This window comes from Hordeum vulgare, chromosome 1H (assembly GCF_904849725.1).
Source record: "Hordeum vulgare subsp. vulgare chromosome 1H, MorexV3_pseudomolecules_assembly, whole genome shotgun sequence".
NCBI lineage: Eukaryota > Viridiplantae > Streptophyta > Magnoliopsida > Poales > Poaceae > Hordeum > Hordeum vulgare.
This window is the reverse complement of record NC_058518.1, coordinates 156660595-156674737: the sequence shown is the minus strand read 5'-3', so window position 1 is coordinate 156674737 and position 14143 is coordinate 156660595. Positions and strand designations below refer to the sequence as shown.

Below are 14143 nucleotides of genomic sequence, written 5' to 3'. Positions count from 1 at the left end.
ATATACCTCGTATGGCGTTGGTCGCCTTCTTATCGGCCAGATACTTGGGGCAATTATGCTTCCATTGACCAGTCCCCTTGCAATAATAGCACTCGGTTTTCGGATTAGGTCCAGCCTTGGGTTTCTTCATCAGACGGGCAACAGCTTTGCCACTCTTCTTGGAGTTACCCTTCTTAACTTTGCGGTTTTTCTTGAAACTAGTGGTCTTATTGACCATCAACCCTTGATGTTCTTTCTGGATTTCTGACTCGGCAACTTTCAGCATCGCAAATAACTCGTCGGGTGACTTATTCATCCCTGGCATGTTATAGTTCAACACGAAGCTCTTATAGCTAGGTGGCAGTGACTGAAGAATTCTGTCAGTGACAGCTTCTTGCGGGAGTTAAATCCCGAGCTCATCGAGACGGTTAGAGTACCTAGACATTCTGAGCACCTGTTCACTGATAGACAAATTCTCCTCTATTTTGCAAGCATAGAACTTATCGGAGGTCTCATACCTCTCGGTCCGGGCATTTTTCTCAAAGATAAAGTTCAACTCCTGGAAGATCTCATATGCTCCATGACGTTCAAAACGTCTTTGAAGTCTTGGTTCTAAGCCATACAAAACTGCACATTGAACTAGTGAGTAGTCATCCTTACGTGCTTGCCAAGCGTTCAAAACATCTTGGGTTGCCGTAGAGGGTGGTGCATCACCTAGCGCAGCATCAAGCACATATTTCTTTTGGCCAGCTTCTTAGATTCAAGCTCATTCATACGATCTCGAGGTAGATGCTCCTGTACTTTGTACCCCATCCATAAATCAATATAATACAAGCAAGACGCATGGTTTTACCTCTTAGAGAGGGCTTGAACCTGGGTAAAACAACATGCCCCTATGTCGTGTTACCACCTAGCCAAGATTGCTAGCTCGGGACCCCCTACCCGAGATCTGTAGGTTTTAACATTGACACCGATCTCCCGCACATGGGTGCACGTCTTTAGACCACGTGTGTTCAGAAACCGCATTGTAGTCCGCAATGGCGCCCAAGTCCTTCATCAGGTCCCGACCTTCTCTGTCCGGTGCCTTCTTGGCTGCCTTCTGCTTCTTCGACTTGTTCTTCAGATTCTCCTCACATTGGAGGACTACCTCCCATTGGTCATCGACGACCTGCATTTATTGGAGCAACAGTTTTATGTCCCTGCAACTTTCTTCACTGACCTGACGAGCCTCTCATGGCCTCCATCATGGATTGGTCCTCAATGCAGGGACTCGAGTCACTCTTAAAATTCTCATTCTATTCACAGGAACCGTCACTTGGAGGGCTATCAGGACCATTGTTGTTTTCTCCGTTGGTGTTGTTCTTGCTATTGGCGTTGACATCATCGTTGTCCCATTGTTACTCGTGTTTGGCGTGTCCATCATGTAGAAGTCATAGGTCGAGGTCTACTTACACTCGTCTGAGGGCGTCGTGGCTGGTGGTCGGCTGTCTGCGGACTTGCCTACATCCTCTTCCATGCCTTCGACCTCATCGGTGGTTCCCTTGAGGACATCGGTAAGATCTTCGACATTGGCAACGAGATGGGCGGTGAGTGGGTCAAACAACCTACTTCCTCTAGTGATTCCATGATCCGATTTGACATTGAGATCAGGAGATTCGGTAACTCTACGATCTAATTTATCATTGAGATTAGAAGATCCGGCATCTACTACTCCAAACCTGAGATAATCAGCTCTCCACGGAGATGCACGGTGTACCTCACGCTACTGAATCTTATGATCATGCCTATCAAAGGCCTCGACATGGTTGAGGTGGTGAGGCGAGTTGGCGAGAAGGGTGACGCAGCCGAAGACGAACATCTCGCCTCACGCGAAGACCACGCCGGCACTGACCTGAGCGTTGATCCGAACTCCCATCACGCCGTAACATTCACCTAGAAGGACCTTCACATGATGCCCATGACATAACCGACAAGGAGTCATCAGCCTGGCCCACCAGGTTGGGAACCGTCATGATGAGAGACCCCCTAGCCATGATACCGTCAACTATGTTACGATGTTATGATCCCAAGAATGGAGATGTTTGCGGTCGGCGGCGTGTGGATACAGCTGTCCTTTTATTTTATTTTATTTATGTGCTTTTTATGGTTTTTTCTTTTTTCTTTTCAAGCCCTTGTCGGCCACTTCCAAGTTCCAAGCGGGCTAGTGGTTTTGAACCGGCAGTTCTCTCCACTAGGTTAAACTGAAGCAACTGGTAAAGCCGCTACAGAGAGATCCTCGACGCCCCCGCTCACCGGCCAGTCCCAGTAGCCAGCCGTTGGTATTCAAAATCCGCCAAAGCTGCAGCCTAGCCGTTGAGCAAACGGCTCACACCTATCGGTTCTGCCGGTAACCGACATCCGAGCCGTCCTTCTCACTCCACTTCTTACTCTTCCAGTCTGTCGCATCCACCAATTTAAACCTCCCACGCGAAGGGAAGCGGAGAGAAGACTTATTTTCATTTCCAATCCAATAAAAAAAGAAAGAGACTTTTCCTTTTGCGCTCCGGTGATTAAGGATTTGGTGGCGGAGGCGGCAGGAGGCTCAGGCGGCGCGTGTCAATCGCTGCTGGGGCAAGCGGATGCGCCGCGTCGGATCCGCCGGAGAGGTAAGCTTTCTTGCGTTTACCGGTGTAGAATTTGAAATCTCCCCCTTTTCTTGTTTCCAATGGAAAGGTAGAAATCTCCGTTTTCTTTCCCGTCGCCGACTCTCTGGGGTTGCAGGTGATGTCGGCCCGTTTGGTGGGACGGGCATTCGCCGGATCTCGGAAGGGGTTTGGTGTGAATTATTATTTTTTCACATCAAGGGTTCTCACGGATTCTGTCTCCGGTTGTTTCCGCTACATTGCTGGATGCGTCTCCGATCAACTTGGATTCGCTCTGGGTGGCGATGTTCATGTGGTTTCCCGGACAAAATTTCTTGTATCCGCAATGCGCGACTATTTTTTGTGCAAAAAATGTTGGTTATGGCCGAGGATCGGGCGAAGATTGCCAGTCAGTGATGTTGGGACCCTGTCTGCAAGATCTTAGTGTTTCTTGTGTGTGTTGGGGTGAGGGGCGGTCAGATTCTTTTGATATGGGCCAGCAGAGAGTCTAAAGGACAAAAGAAAATCCCCTTCCATCCAACATGTGATCCGGTTCCACTATCAGCAGATAACGGAACAAAAAAAAGTACAGTGATATAAAAGCATCCTGGTGCAAAACAAAAACAAAAAAGACAAACTTATAAAAAACTAAGGTTCGAGATGTTCGAACTATATATTACAAATTCCAAACAAGTTCACCAAGAGACATTTTTTCACCGGCACATAGTTGAGTGAATTGCAAAACCCCACCACATTTGAAGTTCTCATCAGGAATTGCAAAACCCCACCACATTTGAAGTTCTCATCAGGAATTGCCACCACATTTCTTGAGCGCCCCAAAAGTAGTTCTTGATCAGCATCTTTTTTCATCCTCCTTCCTTGTCTTCGGCAGCATCATCCTCATCTCTCCTTCCTTCCAACAGGAGCGCATCTTCTCTCCTGTTACCCTCCCTGACGTCATGCACCTCCAAGGCTGCGTTTTGTAGAGCATCCGCCCAGGCAGCAGCCCAGCATGATCATCTCCCCTCTGTAGACCTGCCCAGTATCACATAAAAGAGCAAGCATAGCAAATGAACTCAGCCGGAGATATCACTATTGTTTTTTCGATGCAAATATGGTTAGGCAGCTTCCGAATAGCCCAACTTAAAGCAGCAATACCCACAATTTGTAGATTTCTACTTCTAGCGATAAATTCCGGATCCACCGGAAGTACTGTGTAAAGCAAGTGGGTTAAGACTTGCGCCCAAGCATTTACAAACCACACTCCAGATATCAGGACAAAATCGACACAAAGGATCCATTTTCTTTTCAGCATATTATGTATGGTAGCAATTGAATTGTGCCATATCAGCCATAACCATACTTTGATTTTTAGAGGCAATTTAGCTTTCCACAAGTGCTTAAAGGGTATGTCAGGTCCCCTATCAGAGATGTGCTCATACATACTTTGAACTATAAATTTCCCTTTTCTATTCTGCATCCATCTAGGGATGTCCTCCTCCACAAACTCTTTGTAGCATGATTCTTCAGTTGGATCATGTTTTTTTTTAAAGTAAGCATAAGCTTTATTACGCAACGTTTAGGGCTAAATCGCCCATAACATAAGCAGCTACATGAGCTGAAACATCATCATCGAAAACAGCTACATCTCCCTCAGGGAGTGCTAAGCCAAGCTTGGCAAGGTGGTGAGCAGGCATGTTTGCCTCACGCTTACAATGGACGAACTCACAGGAGGAGAACCAAAGTATGGCCTGAGCCCTGACATCTGCAATAACATGAGCCTGTCGTGGAAAATCTGGCGTCCGCCTATTGAGGGCTTGAGTGACTAGGAGTGCGTCTGTCTCGATAATCAGGCTCAGCACCCCGAGCTCAGCCGCCAGGTCCACTGCCTTCTCGACCGCATGCAATTCAGTGTCGAATGCCTCTGCAACATGTACCAACCGCCCCGCACGAGCCGCAACCACAACCCCAGCGCTATCCCGAGCCAGCACACCCTAAGCGCCCTGCTGATCCGCAGGGGCATAGGTCCCATCCACATTGATCTTTATCACGTCTTGTGGTGGCGCGGTCTACTGATGAGTAACCACCGCCGGCTTTGTCATCTTACAGAAACATTCGCTATATTCCGAAGAAGTACATGCAGCTCTGAATGCAAACTGGCTGGCCTCCATCGGTTTCTCTCCCTCTCGCACTTTGTTCCGCTGATTCCACCACTGCCACCACATGACAATGACTTGCATGCGAACATTCTCAGGCTGCAGACAAAGACTGTCTAGAGTTTGCTCAATCGAAGTGAAGCCCTCCAACTTCAGCCTGACAAATTCGAGATTCAATTCTCTCCACACCTGCTTGACCTCGTGACATTCAACAAACAAGTGTTTCCCTGATTAATGCCTAGAATTGCACAAAAAGCATCGATGATCATCAATTTGCACTCCCCTCCTGCTCAAAATATCCTTTGTGGGAATGGTACTATGCGCCATTCTCCACATAAAGTGTCGGATCTTCCCCGGGCAAGGCATCCTCCACAATCTTTTCCATTTGACATCACCACCATCATTCAAATTACCAACCCTTTGAGGGGCAACATCATTTCCATCTATTCGAACCTCAGAGATAGCCCGTTCAAGTTTGTAGGCTTGTCGGACAGAGAAGTTACCCTTGGGATCGAAGTGCTAGGCCATGAAGTCTTCACTCCATCCCGCAACGGCATTTGGAGGATTAGATTGGCATCCTCCTCCTAGAACATGTCCCTGATCAGGTCCTCATCCCACTTGGCAGAAACAAGATCAATAAGCTCTGAAACCTTAGTCAATAGGTTACCTCCTTTAGGAGTTATCACCTTCCGCGAACAGGCTCTAGGGATCCATGGATCATCCCAAATACGGATGTTCTGTCCATCCCCCACACGCCAAATAACACCTTGCTTGATCAACTCAATACCATGAGTGATACCGCGCCACACATAGGACATGTTTGTAGTCTGATCCGCCTCCAACACCGAACAATTTGGGAAATACTTGGCCTTAAGAAGCTGTGCACACAGGGTCTCCGATTGTTGGAGCAGGCGCCATCCCTGCCGGGCCAGCATGGCGGTGTTAAAATCATGTATGTCTCTGAATCCGAGCCCCCCTCTTCCCTTCGACCGAGTAAGTTTTGGCCAGCCGACCTAGTGAATTTTATTGTCCTTTTCCTGTTGACTCCACCAGTAACGACTGATCATAACACTCAGCTCCATACAAAAGGTCTTGGTGAGATAAAAAACTGACATGGCAAAGGTTGGGATCGCCTGCGCTACACCTTTAACCAGAATCTCCTTGCCCTGCCGAGAGAGGGTTCGTTCGTTCCACCCTTGCATCCGATTCCAGATAGTGTCTTTGAGATAGGCGAATGCTCGCCGTTTGGACCGACCAATATACACAGGCAGCCCCAGGTATTTCTCATTGTAGGCCTCGCTGACAATACCTAGGGAGTCTTTCACCCTAACCTTGGTCTGCACTGAGCTATTCTTACTGAACATAACCGCAAATTTCTCATGATTGACACACTGACCAGAACATCTCTCATAGACCCCAAGAATTCGCTGCAGCTCCAAGGTCTCGCTCTCCTTTGCTCTCATGAGCAACACTGAATCATCAACAAAAAACAAATGGGAGATAGCAGGAGCCCCTGGACGAATTTGAATGCCACTAAAAGTTCCTCTATTCTGGGCATCATGGAGCCAAGCTGACAGCCCTTCTGCATAGATCGCAAACAAATATGGCGAAAATGGGTCACCTTGCCTGAGCCCTCTAGACGGAACAAACTGCTCAGACAGGTCTCCATTTACTTTAATCTGGTAACGTACCGACCTAACACATTTCATCACAAGTCTCACCCAGGTGCTGTCAAAACCAAGTTTGTGCATCATTGCTTCCAAAAATGGCCATTCAACATGGTCGTACGCCTTGCTCATGTCAACTTTAACAACATCATACTCCTCCTTCCCTGTCCTTTTGTTCAACAAGAAATGTGAGATCTCATAGGCCACAAGGATATTGTCTGTGATCAACCTTCCTGACACAAAGCCATCTGTCCTTTTGTTCACAGTTGGATCATGGTCGGCATCCAACCATTTTTAGAAAGTTATGTTCCAATTGCTACCAGCCATCTGTCTCACTGATCTCTGTGTCTCATTGCATATCATGAATAGTTCAAGAAATTGTGTTTTCAAAGGACCGGATCCAATCCAGGTATCCTTCCAAAATCAGCTCCAAGGTCTCGCTCTCCTTTGCTCTCATGAGCAACACTGAATCATCAACAAAAAACAAATGGGAGATAGCAGGAGCCCCTGGACGAATTTGAATGCCACTAAAAGTTCCTCTATTCTGGGCATCATGGAGCCAAGCTGACAGCCCTTCTGCATAGATCGCAAACAAATATGGCGAAAATGGGTCACCTTGCCTGAGCCCTCTAGACGGAACAAACTGCTCAGACAGGTCTCCATTTACTTTAATCTGGTAACGCACCGACCTAACACATTTCATCACAAGTCTCACCCAGGTGCTGTCAAAACCAAGTTTGTGCATCATTGCTTCCAAAAATGGCCATTCAACATGGTCGTACGCCTTGCTCATGTCAACTTTAACAACATCATACTCCTCCTTCCCTGTCCTTTTGTTCAACAAGAAATGTGAGATCTCATAGGCCACAAGGATATTGTCTGTGATCAACCTTCCTGACACAAAGCCATCTGTCCTTTTGTTCACAGTTGGATCATGGTCGGCATCCAACCATTTTTAGAAAGTTATGTTCCAATTGCTACCAGCCATCTGTCTCACTGATCTCTGTGTCTCATTGCATATCATGAATAGTTCAAGAAATTGTGTTTTCAAAGGACCGGATCCAATCCAGGTATCCTTCCAAAATCAGCTCCAAGGTCTCGCTCTCCTTTGCTCTCATGAGCAACACTGAATCATCAACAAAAAACAAATGGGAGATAGCAGGAGCCCCTGGACGAATTTGAATGCCACTAAAAGTTCCTCTATTCTGGGCATCATGGAGCCAAGCTGACAGCCCTTCTGCATAGATCGCAAACAAATATGGCGAAAATGGGTCACCTTGCCTGAGCCCTCTAGACGGAACAAACTGCTCAGACAGGTCTCCATTTACTTTAATCTGGTAACGCACCGACCTAACACATTTCATCACAAGTCTCACCCAGGTGCTGTCAAAACCAAGTTTGTGCATCATTGCTTCCAAAAATGGCCATTCAACATGGTCGTACGCCTTGCTCATGTCAACTTTAACAACATCATACTCCTCCTTCCCTGTCCTTTTGTTCAACAAGAAATGTGAGATCTCATAGGCCACAAGGATATTGTCTGTGATCAACCTTCCTGACACAAAGCCATCTGTCCTTTTGTTCACAGTTGGATCATGGTCGGCATCCAACCATTTTTAGAAAGTTATGTTCCAATTGCTACCAGCCATCTGTCTCACTGATCTCTGTGTCTCATTGCATATCATGAATAGTTCAAGAAATTGTGTTTTCAAAGGACCGGATCCAATCCAGGTATCCTTCCAAAATCAGCTCCAAGGTCTCGCTCTCCTTTGCTCTCATGAGCAACACTGAATCATCAACAAAAAACAAATGGGAGATAGCAGGAGCCCCTGGACGAATTTGAATGCCACTAAAAGTTCCTCTATTCTGGGCATCATGGAGCCAAGCTGACAGCCCTTCTGCATAGATCGCAAACAAATATGGCGAAAATGGGTCACCTTGCCTGAGCCCTCTAGACGGAACAAACTGCTCAGACAGGTCTCCATTTACTTTAATCTGGTACGCACCGACCTAACACATTTCATCACAAGTCTCACCCAGGTGCTGTCAAAACCAAGTTTGTGCATCATTGCTTCCAAAAATGGCCATTCAACATGGTCGTACGCCTTGCTCATGTCAACTTTAACAACATCATACTCCTCCTTCCCTGTCCTTTTGTTCAACAAGAAATGTGAGATCTCATAGGCCACAAGGATATTGTCTGTGATCAACCTTCCTGACACAAAGCCATCTGTCCTTTTGTTCACAGTTGGATCATGGTCGGCATCCAACCATTTTTAGAAAGTTATGTTCCAATTGCTACCAGCCATCTGTCTCACTGATCTCTGTGTCTCATTGCATATCATGAATAGTTCAAGAAATTGTGTTTTCAAAGGACCGGATCCAATCCAGGTATCCTTCCAAAATCAGCTCCAAGGTCTCGCTCTCCTTTGCTCTCATGAGCAACACTGAATCATCAACAAAAAACAAATGGGAGATAGCAGGAGCCCCTGGACGAATTTGAATGCCACTAAAAGTTCCTCTATTCTGGGCATCATGGAGCCAAGCTGACAGCCCTTCTGCATAGATCGCAAACAAATATGGCGAAAATGGGTCACCTTGCCTGAGCCCTCTAGACGGAACAAACTGCTCAGACAGGTCTCCATTTACTTTAATCTGGTACGCACCGACCTAACACATTTCATCACAAGTCTCACCCAGGTGCTGTCAAAACCAAGTTTGTGCATCATTGCTTCCAAAAATGGCCATTCAACATGGTCGTACGCCTTGCTCATGTCAACTTTAACAACATCATACTCCTCCTTCCCTGTCCTTTTGTTCAACAAGAAATGTGAGATCTCATAGGCCACAAGGATATTGTCTGTGACCAACCTTCCCGACACAAAGCCATCTGTCCTTTTGTTCACAGTTGGATCATGGTCGGCATCCAACCATTTTTAGAAAGTTATGTTCCAATTGCTACCAGCCATCTGTCTCACTGATCTCTGTGTCTCATTGCATATCATGAATAGTTCAAGAAATTGTGTTTTCAAAGGACCAGATCCAATCCAGGTATCCTTCCAAAATCAGTGTTTTTACCATTCTTCACTATCCTCCCCTGGATATAGAATTGCTTGATTTTTCGCAATTCAGTCCAACAATGGGAGTCTTTGGTAGTAAAGTTCACTTTGTATACCATTATCAATCTTGTATTTTTCCTGACAATTTCTTGCCATCAATCTTCTTTACTCTCAAAATTCCACCACCATTTGCAAAGCAGGCTATTGGACCTTTCAAGGTTCCTGATACCTTGAAAAAAACATATCACAATTTTGAGTTACAAAAGGGTTTAGGGGTTTCAGATTTTGTTTTGCTCAAGGAAGGTTCTATGGTTCATGATTTGTCTGTTCACCCATAACATTAGTGCATAAAAAGAATGCCACATATTTTTTCTAGAGAGAATGCAATATTGCACATCTTACAATTAAGATGGAGATGGGATGGTGCAATCATGTCCTGCCCTTTTTTTGACAAGGGGAATATATTATTATCATAGAGATACCAATTACACCCAACCTCTGCAACAACACAATGTTGTAAAGACATTACGGATGCGTACAACCAAAAGACAAAAAGAAGAAGAAGAAAAAGAAAGCGACGATGATCAATTTCTTGTAGCTGCAGCATGAACCACCACCTAGACACCACCCGAAGTCTAAACTCTCCAAAAGAAGAAAAAGAAAGCGACGATGATCAATTTCTTGTAGCTGCAGCATGAACCACCACCTAGACACCACCCGAAGTCTAAACTCTCCAAAAGCGACGCCTCCTAGAAGGACATAGTGCACAAGCACCGTCATCCCCCGATACTAGATCTTAGATTTTCACTCTAGAGAAGATCCGCGCTCTCAAAACAATGCCTTCAACAAGGTCACTGCCAGGCACAAAACAATGCCTTGGGTGTTTTCACCGTAAAAGCTAAGACTCTGTACTCCGCCAGCATTGCCGCCCTCACTTGCCGATGCTGCTGCTACGAGTCACGAATCACCAAGCAAAGTTCTCATCACCACGAAGACTCGATCCACCATTACAAGGCCTTATATGTCAGCCGCGAGGAGGACGGCACAACCAACCAAGGATTCCTAGTCCAGGGACAACTGATAAACAGACCCCCGCTGTCCATTTCAGTCTCCTGAAAGCATAGAGGGAAATTTGGCATATGGTGTCTCATACTCACTGAGTTATCGGTAACAAAAAAATCGTCCAAACTATTGTTTTCTCTTTGACTCAATTGGAGAATCTCTTCTTGAGAGCCTACATTGGCATTTATTTGCGGGTTTGGTCACCACCAACAGTAGCTCCGATACCATGACGAATTTTGTGGATTCTCTAGAATATTTATTACCTACACTTGCTAGGCGTATACACTTTTTTGCGGGGATGCTAAGGGTATACACTAACACAGAGACAAACACAGCCGACCATGATGTACAAATTGGGGAGGTTTGTTTGCGGTCATATGGTTAACGTTATAGTTATTGGACAGTATGTGACCTATTGTAAGCGGTGATGCCTCGTACTCTCTGATGGAGGTTTTGGTAACAAAAGGGATGAGGTTGGGGGCTGTGGTGTATGACAGTAGTGGGGTGAGGGTAGTACGGGGCAACACAATAAACTTGGGAGAGATAGGCTGGTCTGCTCCTGAAATGTTGGTACTTGGTGGTTATTTTTAATTGCTTATGTATCTTTTGCTGAAGTGAACAATAGCCTTAACAACCTATTTTGGTACTCTTTTCTTTTCCTTGGCAGCCTATGACCTATTCTCCTTCTGCGACACAACTCCTTGAAGGACTCGCTGGGGGTTTGAAATTATAATGATTCTTAGACCCTTCCCTGGCTTCTGCTACAGAGTGGAAATTGAATTTTCGGTGTTCACTCACAATGACAAGTGACAAGGGAAGGGCTTCAAAGAAGGTCGCTGAGGGTTCATCCTCTGCTTTGGCTGTGCCTGATGGAAGAGCCAGCAGTGGACCTCAGAAGGGGCGGTTGTCCAATGGGTAAAATAATTGTCAAAGAACCATGCACCAGGTTTTATTATACATGTAACCTTATGGATCTGATTCTTTGTACTTTAGGAGGACAACGGGTCCAGCAAGGCGCTCGACCAAGGGGAATTGGACCCTAGAAGAGGTAAAGCTTCAAAATCCGGTTTTGTGTAACTATTATTCTTCCTACTGTAGACTGCCAGACTGAGATTTATACGCAGAACTTGACTTTGTTCCAAATATTTCTTGTACTCCCTCCGATCCATATAAATTGTCGCTGATTTATACTAAGTCGGCGACGAATAATATGGATTGGAGGGAGTAACATATTTGGTGATTGTGAATATGTATTTAATCAATTTAATTGTGCCGGCCATAAATAGTATACGCTCGGATTTTTTTGTGTCTAAAGCAGGTACGCTCATGTAGTCTAATGTTCTATGTGTATGCTACTCAAATGTAGGATGATATACTTCGGAAGGCTGTTGAAATCCACAATGGGAAAAATTGGAAAAAGATAGGTACTTTTGTTAACCACACAACAGCTAGAAATTGTTCAGTTATTATATTTGCTAGCCCTACTGCTTTAATCTCTGCCACTCTCAAAATTTCTCTTCAGACGTGTATTTTATGGTTTGTTGATTTTTGTTGCAAGTATCCAAACTGACTTGTCTAAAATGAGGCTTCTTTATTTCACCGCTGCTGGTTAATAAACCACATAATGCTCTTGTTAACTATACCCAGTACCCCACTTTTCTGCCTAGTTAGAGTTTCTGCTTAAGATAGTATCGCAAGATACTCTCATCTTTGCGGAAGTTTGATTGCCGTAGTACGCGCGATATAGTCAAAGGTGCCTAGTATTGTAAGTGGGAGAAAAAACATTCTAATTTTGGTATCGTGTATTAAGGTGATTCCACATCCATCTTTATAATGAAAATAACTGAATGGTGTATTATGGCATCCTTTTCCTGTGCAAGTTACGGTGAACCTCATGGTCGTGTATGTGTTGCAGGAACCATCCATAATTTCTTATACAAAGCAGTCCATGGATTGCTAACTCTTTATTTATTATGAACATGCTAAGACTTTAACTATGGCATTCACTCACCTTTAATCGTTCACAAAAAGTTATTTTTAAAGTCATTAAAAATTGGATAGAAGTAGCTGAATTTCTTGTACAAACTTTTTGAAACCATGATACATTAATATTTGAGAATAGAGTTTACTCTGGTGCTTATATCAGAAATACTTTAATTTCTTACGCAACCGTTACAGCTGATATATACATTGATTTTGCTATGTCTTGCTTAATAGCCAATAAAGATGGGTTGTCTTTACAGAGGGGACTGCAACTGCACATAAAAGCGACTTTGAGGCCTTGCCTAATATATACGCCCTTACATACATACATGGGCAGTACACTTGTACTCCCTCCGGTTCCATAAAAGTTGCCATTTAAGATAGTGACACTGTATCCAAAACACAGCTTTGACAACTAATATCTGTTGCAACATCCTCTATAACATTATGCTCCCTAACTTTAAAGACTCCACATTCAATTGAGGTCTCTAATTAGAATTGGGTCACCTAGTTTTGACCGGATCAACAATTTCTCAAAGCTCTCTCATTCAATTCTTTTATACTATACATTATGCTTCCTAATTTTTACTGACTCACAATTAATTGAGGTGTTCAATTTAGAACTGGGTCATCCGATTTTGACCGGGACAACAATTTCTCAAGGAGCTCTCCCATTCAATTCTTTTAATTCCCTACGTTCCCTAATTTTGAATCTCTTTCATTCAATTGAGGTGTTCAATTTTGAATTTTTTTTTTTGGAAAGGAGGCAACGCCCCGGCCTCTGCATCGAGAGATGCATACAGCCCTTTATTAAATAAAAATAAACCAAATCCGGAACGAGTACATCAGATTTTTAAGGTAATGAAGAAGAAAGAGCCGATACAAAGCGCCCAAAGCGCCCAAACAGCAAGAACATAATAAGTAGATGCCTATCCACCTATCCTATTAGCTTGCCGCCATCCAAACCGGTTGAAGATAACCTGTGCTACCATCTCCCATCGGATACACCCAGTAACCATAAGCTCCTTGGAGTCCGCAGGACTGAGTAATGACCACATGCGGGTCAGTGCGGTAGCCCTGTATATAACCTGCAAAAAATGGATAGATGTGCATCTGTTAAAAACTAAATCATTCCTGTAGGTCCAAATTGCCCATAGCAATGCGCAAGCTCCAACCCGGATACTCTTTGCCAACTGACCACCCACTCCCTGTACCCACGTCCCAAACAACTCGTTGACACTAGTGGGTGGGGTGATATTAAAAGCAATGTGTATAGAACGCCATAGGATTTTAGCCATCGGACATTGGAAAAAGAGGTGCTTGATAGTCTCCTTGTTGTCACAGAAGTTGCATCGCTGGTTACCTTTCCATTTACGTTTTGCCAAGTTGTCTTTCGTGAGAATAACACCTTTGTGAACAAACCACATAAAGATCTTTATCCTCAACGGAACTTTGACCTCCCATACATGTTTGGATTTTGGAATGTACCCTGAATCGATAAGATGAAGGTACATAGATTTTACCGAAAAGGAACCATCTTTAGTTAGTTTCCACCGAATAGTGTCGGACCTATCCGACAGTTGAATTTGCATTAATCTTCTAACTAAGTGAAGCCA

At 44.6% G+C, this 14143-nt stretch overlaps 1 protein-coding gene across 3 annotated transcripts in view; it reads left to right on the top strand.

Annotated features, from left to right (window-relative positions):
* Window positions 1–2229: 2229 nt before the first annotated feature.
* The window catches only part of LOC123427682 (transcription factor MYB3R-4-like), a 29908-nt gene continuing 17994 nt past the window's right edge, over window positions 2230–14143 (top strand). The window contains exons 1-4 of one of the 3 annotated variants that reach the window (XM_045111804.1): window positions 2230–2624; window positions 11212–11459; window positions 11538–11592; window positions 11911–11968. In XM_045111804.1, coding sequence (XP_044967739.1) covers window positions 11344–11459; window positions 11538–11592; window positions 11911–11968 — 229 coding nt within the window. In that variant the 5' untranslated portion in view covers window positions 2230–2624; window positions 11212–11343. The remainder of the gene's footprint in view (window positions 2625–11211; window positions 11460–11537; window positions 11593–11910; window positions 11969–14143) is intronic. The other 2 variants (XM_045111796.1, XM_045111786.1) reach the window with 2 other exon arrangements.